General features: G+C 33.5%; 1 protein-coding gene across 1 annotated transcript; it reads right to left on the bottom strand.

Moving 5' to 3' along the window:
• Nucleotides 1-635: 635 nt before the first annotated feature.
• Nucleotides 636-4227, bottom strand: LOC145332034 (uncharacterized). The gene is made up of 6 exons (XM_080176942.1): nt 3783-4227; nt 3442-3519; nt 2437-2679; nt 1982-2113; nt 1292-1807; nt 636-1003 (listed from the first exon to the last, which is right to left on the bottom strand). The coding sequence occupies exons 1-6, from the start codon at nt 4107-4109 to the stop codon at nt 767-769; spliced, it is 1533 nt and encodes a 510-aa protein (XP_080033068.1). The 5' UTR covers nt 4110-4227; the 3' UTR covers nt 636-766.
• Between the last annotated feature and the right edge of the window lie 3441 nt (nt 4228-7668).

Below are 7668 nucleotides of genomic sequence, written 5' to 3'. Positions count from 1 at the left end.
CCCTCATTGGGGGTATGAATCGGATCAGTAATATTTGACATAATATCATTTGCCATAAATTCATTTCACATAAAACATTTGACATAAAATCATTTCACATAAAGGTACATTTGACATAAAAACATTTGACATAAAGGTACATTTGACATAAAGGTACACTTCACATAAAAACGTTTCACATAAAGGTACATTTCACATAAAGGTACATTTCACATAAAGGTACACTTCACATAAAGGTACATTTGGCATAAAGGTACACTTCACATAAAGGTACATTTGACATAAAGGTACATTTGCCATAAAGGTACACTTCACATAAAAACGTTTCACATAAAGGTACATTTAACATAAAGGTACATATGATATAAAAGTACATATGACATAAAGGTACATATGATATAAAGGTACGTTTGACATATAGGTACACTTCACATAAAGGTAAATTTGCCATAAAGCTACATTTGACATAAAGGTACATTTCATATAAAGGTACACTTCCCTTTCTGTTCACTTTCCATAAAGGTATATTTGACATAAAAAAATATTTCACATAAAGTTACACTTACCATAATATTTCATACCTTTAGCATGGAAAAGAATAAAGACCAACATTTGACATAAAAAAAAACTTTGTATTCATTTTCTAAATTTAAAAATTTATTTTAAAAACAAAAGCAAAAAGAAAACCAAACAATTGTATATTGAAATTGTAACAAAAATTTTGATATCAAATAAGCACCAGTTATACATTGTGCCAATAAACATTTCAAGCATGTGAGGCTAGGCAGTGTGCCACCAAAGTCAAGTACTCGGTTTCTGGTAGATACTTGAATCGGGAAACTAAAGTCTGCAGTGTTTTAACCTTGGCCTCGGCCAGCAGCTTCCTGCCTGTGTTGGTTGTCAGGTCACGGCCCTGGGCATTTGAAAACATCAAGCGTTTTGTTTCGGCCTCCAACTTGACAAAAACTTTCAACACTTTCCATAGGTTTGGTCGTATTCCAACCTAAAATAGAAACATGTATAATTAACAAGCAATGTTTGAACTAAGGAAAATATAATAAAAACCCTGTATTCTCTAACTGTTTAAATGCATTAATGAATTAATATATTTCAGTATTTTTTTTTATTGTTTCACTTAAAATAAAACCTTCAGAGTTCTTTATTTTGGGCTATAACATAAGTCTGTTGATGGTTTAAGTTTTTTTTTAAACTTTAGTCTTGAGATGGTTGTATACTAATTTACTCCCCCCTCCCCCCTCCCCTTCAATTAAAGAAAAAGTTATTTGCTTACCTGACTATTGTACACCCTGTTGAAGGATTCCAGCTGGTTGTTGGTAGAAACACAGCCTGGTTGGTTGATAGATTTGAACTGGTTCCACGTATTTAGGGGGAACACACTTGGCCTACGCAGTCTTGGAGCTCCGTCTCCAACATTAAATTTTGGTTTGCCAACCCAGAAGTTCAGGTAGTTTAGGAAATCTAACAGGTTGGTGGAAAGTTCTATCCATGCTGGGTCGCCAGTTTCTTTGTTTATCATCATTAGAATGTAGTCAAGGATGTTCTTATTGAACAGGTCGACCACCTTCTCCTCTGGAACATAGCTCAGTGCAAGGAATTTGTGCACAAGCTCATTAAACTCCAAGCTTCTATCGTAGAACGTTTTTAGTCCACAATCGCCAATGTGCTTGTTGACGGCGGAGGCCAGGTGGTATTTGCATCCCATCATGTTTGCGCTGGGAAAGACTATCTCGATAGCATTGAATACGGCTATTTCGTAATCGCACATTGTTGTCAAAGTAGGCATCTCCTAAAAATTACATCAATCTATTAGAAGCTTTAAGTATAATGTTTAATTGGTGTTTTACACGTTAATAAAAGCCTAAGAAGTGTGTAGCTTTGTATGTAATTTGTACATAAAAGATATAAGAGATATAAAAACATTTGTTTGGTGCATTTTTTAAGACACATGTAAGAATCTTACCTTCAAGTCTAGAGTCCTTTTTATCACTTGAAGCATTAAAACATAGGTGGTCTGTTGTTTGTTGGGCAACAAAGCATAACAGCATGGAAGGCCAGTCTTACCCTCATCTTGAGAGGCCATAATAATGTACACCTAGATATGAAATTTATATGCATATGTATTTATGTGTATAATGTAATGTGTTTTCTTCGAAGTGGCGTAGCTCCTCTAAATTTATATCTTGTTATGTGCGTCCGTCCTAAAGTGGTATTAACAAACACTGTTCATTTATTGATGATTTTAGATGCCTAACAAATATTTTATCATTAAAATATCGGCTTAAATTGTACTTAATCTAGTTTTATTTTTTTTTTTCAAATAAAAAGTATCTAAAATCTAAATATCTTTGCTACTATGGACAGAATTGCCCTTGCTTTCAAATTGATTATCTTTATGTAAAAGAAGGAAATGGACACCTGTTTAAAGGGTTCTGGCGCAGACATAAAAGTTCCATCCATCAACCAAATCTTGTTTTTCTTTAACACCTCAGCACCAAAGTCACTTATAAAGATCATTAGGCCGTCCTCCTTGTCCTTATTGCTCCAGTCGTGAAAACACAAAAGTTCCATGTTGTTGCTTGTCAGCGTGTATTCAACAGGCACAGGGTTGTCAAAAACATCTGCAAAAGTTTTGGGAAGTGCTGGAACTTTGTGGATGGCCTAAAGTAGTATGATTTAATAATAAAACATTTATTATACTCTTATGACTTTCTTTTAATTCTGAAAATTTGAGTAACCCTCCTTCACCCCCCCCCCCCCCCCCGACAAAACTTTATCTCTGGCCGCAGCGTTCGGCTCCCTAGCCTGCCTAGCCGCGGGCGCTCGGCTCCCTAGCCTATAACCTAACCTAACCTAATTATAGTTCTCGCCAATAAAACTTTTTGCATTATATTCTCATGAATTTTTTTTTCAAATTTGAAATTTTTTGTACCTTTCCCCACCCACCCCCTCCCCCCCGTGAAGTTTTTTATTTAATTAGGTTAGGTTAGGTTATAGGCTAGGGGGCCGAGCGCCCGCGGCTAGGCAGGCTAGGGGGCCTAGCGCTGCGGCCAGGGGGCAGCAGGGTTAAAAAAAATTTTAAAAATTGCAAAAAAAATTAGAGGAGGATAACAGTTTTTTTTAGTCTAAATTGCATGCCACAGAAGCTGTGAGCATTTAACTAATTTGAAGCTAGTAAAAGTGGCTGACTCAGATTAAGACGTCAAGAAAATAAAACAATGAGAGGCCACTATAAATTTTACCATTGGTCAATTACTGGCCTCTCATTGGACAATTTTTTTGACGTCATAATCTGAGTCAGCCACTTTTACCAGCTTCACTAATTTCAAAGAAATATTTATTTTGCTTTATATGAACTAGTGGCTGCGACCCTAGCATCAAGCAGCTCTGTATTCGAAGTTTATACAACTACTTTTCTATTACCTGTTTTGTTCTCCGATGAGCTTGTTTTATAGCACCCTGGCTGCGTGCACTACAGATCAGTGGTGCCCCAGGGCGGGCCTGAATATATGTACATATATATGTGTTTGTGTGTATAGCCCTAGTATGGTTCACTTAATTTAAAATATTACAAAACATTTCTACAATAAATGCAGCTATGATCAGACTTTTAAACGTTTTTATACCATCACACTTTCACTGAATAATCTGTTTTTGTATACTATAAAAATTATTGTTATAATAATTCATACTATTTTATTTATTGCAAAAAGTATAAACGTTTGGTTATTTTTCATAATGTTATATTAACAACGGATTCTTACCTCTAAGTTGGAGCTGATTTCTGTTAAAACATTCTTCAGTGTTACACCAGGCATTGCAGCCATGCGCTTTATAACGTCATTCTCCATAGTTGTCGCAGCTCGCTTGAGAACTTGGTTGTTAAAATGGGTGTGGGTCTCCGGTATTTCGCCAACAAGTTTGAAATCTACAGTTGTCTTCAGCCGTGCGTTGCAGCCTTTCACTGCACAAAGCCAGGATTTGTGAGTGTAACCTTCTTTGTAATTGTTGAGGTGATAACAGTGGTTATTCTTGTCCATAATACAGGTTTTACCCTTGGACGTGGTCGATAATGAAATTGACTCCGCCATTGTCGAAACAAGAATAACATATATCCCATATTTTAAAAGATTTTTGCAAAAAGTTTAACAGATTTTCATTCTTAAATTTGGAAGATTTTTTTTTCATGGAAAATATTTTGAAGAAAAAAACATGATTTTTTGCGAAGTGTAGTTTTATATATAATGTACCTTTATGTCATAGTTTTATACTGATGCCCAAAATTTTATACTGGTACCCAAAGTTTATACTAGTACCCAAAATTTTACACTGATACCCAAAGTTTTATATGGGCACCCAAGTTTCTTATACTGGTACCCAAAGTTTTATACTATTACCCAAAGTTTTATACTGGTACCCAAAGTTTAATACTATTACCCAAAGTTTTATACTGGTACCCAAAGTTTAATACTGGTACCCAAAGTTTTAAACTCTTACATAAAGTTTTATACTGGTACTCAAAGTTTTATACAGGTACCCAAAGTTATATACTGGTTTCCAAAGTTTTATACCTTTATGTCATATTTTTATACTGGTACCCAAATTTTTATACTGGTACCCAAAGTTTATACTAGTACCCAAAATTTTACACTGATATCCAAAGTTTTATATGGGCACCCAAAGTTCTTATACTGGTACCCAAAGTTTTATACTATTACCCAAAGTTTTATACTGGTACCCAAAGTTTAATACTGGTACCCAAAGTTTTAAACTCGTACATAAAGTTTTATACTGGTACTCAAAGTTTTATACAGGTACCCAAAGTTATATACTGGTTTCCAAAGTTTTATACTGGTACCCAAAGTTTTATATTGGTACCCAAAGTTTTGTATTGGTACCAAAAATTTTACACTAGTACCCAAAGTTTTATATTTTTATGTGAAATGTATCTTTATGTGAAACGTTCTTATGTGAAATGTACTTTTATGTGATGTATACCTTTATGTGAAATGTACCTCTATGCCAAGTGTATCTTTATGTCAAATATATCTTTATATTAAATGTTTTTATGTGAAATGTATCTTTATGTGAAGTGTACCTTTATGTGAAAATGTAACTTTATAAAGCTGAGCTTGATCTTTAAATCGTTTTTATGCCGCGCTGAATCGGGGCGATTCAGAGGTAAACCGTAGGCGCGCTGGTGGTAAGCCACAGCGCACCTGATTTTTAAAAGATTTTCGGTGCGGTGTTGTTAAATCGCTTGCGCACTCACTAAAATATCGATCCGCGCCAGTACAACTTTATTACTTAAGCAGTGTCAGTAAGGTATTTTATATAAAATACCGTGTCAGTATAGTATTTTATATAAAACATTAATATATAATTTATTTTAAAAATAACTATAAAAATGTTTTCACGATAGTTTTGCAATAAAATATTAAAGTAATTAAAAAAAATATTTATTTATTAAATAAATCACCCCGATTTAAACCGCCAATGCCACTCGGTGAGTGGCATTGGCGCGCCGGGCCCGCGCCACTGCCCGATTCAAATCACCCATGCAAATTCGATTTAAAGATTGATATTAATAATTTGATGGTGCGCCAAATGAATCGCCCCGGTTTAAATCACCTATAAACGATTTAAAGATCGAGCTCTGGTAACCAAAGTTTTATACTGGTGCCGAAATTTTTATGTGAAATGTATCTTATGTGATATATACCTTTATGTGATATATACCTTTATGTGAAATGTACTTCTATGCCAAGTGTATCTTTATGCCAAATATATCTTCATGTTAAATGTTTTATGTGAAATGTATCTTTATGTGAAGTGTTCCTTTATGTGAAATGTAACTCTATGCCAAGTGTACCTTTATGTCAAATGTACCTTTATGTGAAGTATACCTTTATGTGAAATGTACCTTTATGTCAATTGTACCTTTATGTCAAACGTACCTTTATGTGAAATGTACCTTTATGTCAAATGTACCTTTATGCCAAATGTACCTTTATGTCAAATGTACCTTTATGTCAAATGTACCTTTATGTCAAATGTACCTTTATGCCAAATGTACCTTTATGCCAAGTGTACCTTTATGTCAAATGTACCTTTATGTGAAATGAGTTTATGTGAAACGTTTTTATGTGAAGTGTACCTTTATGTCAAATGAGTTTATGTGAAATGATACTTTATGTCAAATGTTTTATGTGAAATGAATTTATGTGAAGTGATATTATGTCAAATATTACTGATCCGTATGAATCATATAAATTTTTGGGCAAAAATGACAAAAGATAAATATCTGAAAGAACGGAAAAGCAGAACAAAATATGTCATCGTATTATAGACAGCTTTCCGCGGAAATTAAAATGAAAAATGGAGGCCCTGATAACAAAACTGGTATTAATTCTATATTTTTTATTTTAATATTCGTAAAAAAATTCTGTAATACGATGCTATATATGTTTGTACATGCTATACATGTATGGCCGAGAACTGGTTCTAATCCAATGGATATTATTCCATACTGGAAGAAATATAGCCAACTATTTATGCAGTTTACCTTCACTAAAATTTTGTGAACAAATACTTAAAAAATACATATACCTCTATAAAACATCATGCAGGGAGGGAACATTGAGCTGCTTATTACACAGGTCCCCAAAGTTTTAAAATATTGTTTTCTTATTCGTTGGCTTTACAACTTTGGGGACTTTTATTGAAATTTAATTGGTTGCTTCATAAAGTTGAGTGTCCAAACGTTTCACCATTTAACTATAATCTACAAAAGGGGTAATTTAGTGTATTAGCATAGGAAATCTACATTAATTTATCGGCCATTGTCTTATCCCTTTAGATCCCTGATTTAACATCCCTTTTGATGTATTAATAGCAAAACATTAAAACTCTTTTGTGCTAAAACAAAACCATGGAAATGTTTGTGAATGAAAATTATGACAGATTATTTATTTTGTTTACATAGCCAGCTCAACAAAAAATAAAGAGGGCGAATTCAGAGAGAAAGAGAGGGGACAATGGACTGTTTATTACGCTAGTCCCCAAAGTTTTACAATAATGTTGTCTTTTCCGTTGGCTTAACAACTTTGGGAACTTAAATGAATTTTGATTGGTTGTTTCATTAAGTTGAATGTTCAAAAGTTTCAATCACAAATTTTAATCTACAGAATGGGTTATTTTGTGTATCATAAAGTACATCAATTTATTGGCCATTGTCTTTTCCCTTTAGATACCCGGGGTAAATGCGTTTAGTAAAACGGGGCTCATAATGTTCGTTATTAGCAAAGTTTTTTTTCCAGTTCTCTGGATTAAAACCGGTTCTCCGCCATAATGAAAAATCTTGTTCTTATCATATTATAGTCTATTTTGTATAGATTGATAAAAAAATATAATTCTAATACCAGTTTTGCATTTTCATGCCTGATATTTACGTTTACAATTTACAATTACGTTTTCTTATTTGTGTCCAAACGTTTTAATCACTAACTGTAATCCACAGAAGGTGTAATTTTGTGTAGTATCATTGGAGCTTTACATAAATTTATCTGCCATTGTCTTATCCCTTTAGATCCCTAACATATTACTTATTTGTAACAAAAGTATGACATGAAATTTCAATAAATTATGATT

Source organism: Acartia tonsa, chromosome 11, assembly GCF_053477335.1.
Source record: "Acartia tonsa isolate MP-2025a chromosome 11, ASM5347733v1, whole genome shotgun sequence".
Lineage (NCBI taxonomy): Eukaryota > Metazoa > Arthropoda > Copepoda > Calanoida > Acartiidae > Acartia > Acartia tonsa.
The sequence above is the reverse complement of the archived record's forward strand: the minus strand, read 5'-3'. Positions and strand labels throughout refer to the sequence as shown.

Coding starts and splice junctions, on each gene's coding strand:
- LOC145332034 (XM_080176942.1), bottom strand. CDS start 4,109: ATGGCGGAGTCAATTTCATTATCGACCACGTCCAAGGGTAAAACCTGT. Junction 2,680..3,441: donor CTCATCGGAGAACAAAACAG/GTAATAGAAAAG, acceptor ATACTACTTTAG/GCCATCCACAAAGTTCCAGC. Junction 1,808..1,981: donor AAAGGACTCTAGACTTGAAG/GTAAGATTCTTA, acceptor TGTAATTTTTAG/GAGATGCCTACTTTGACAAC.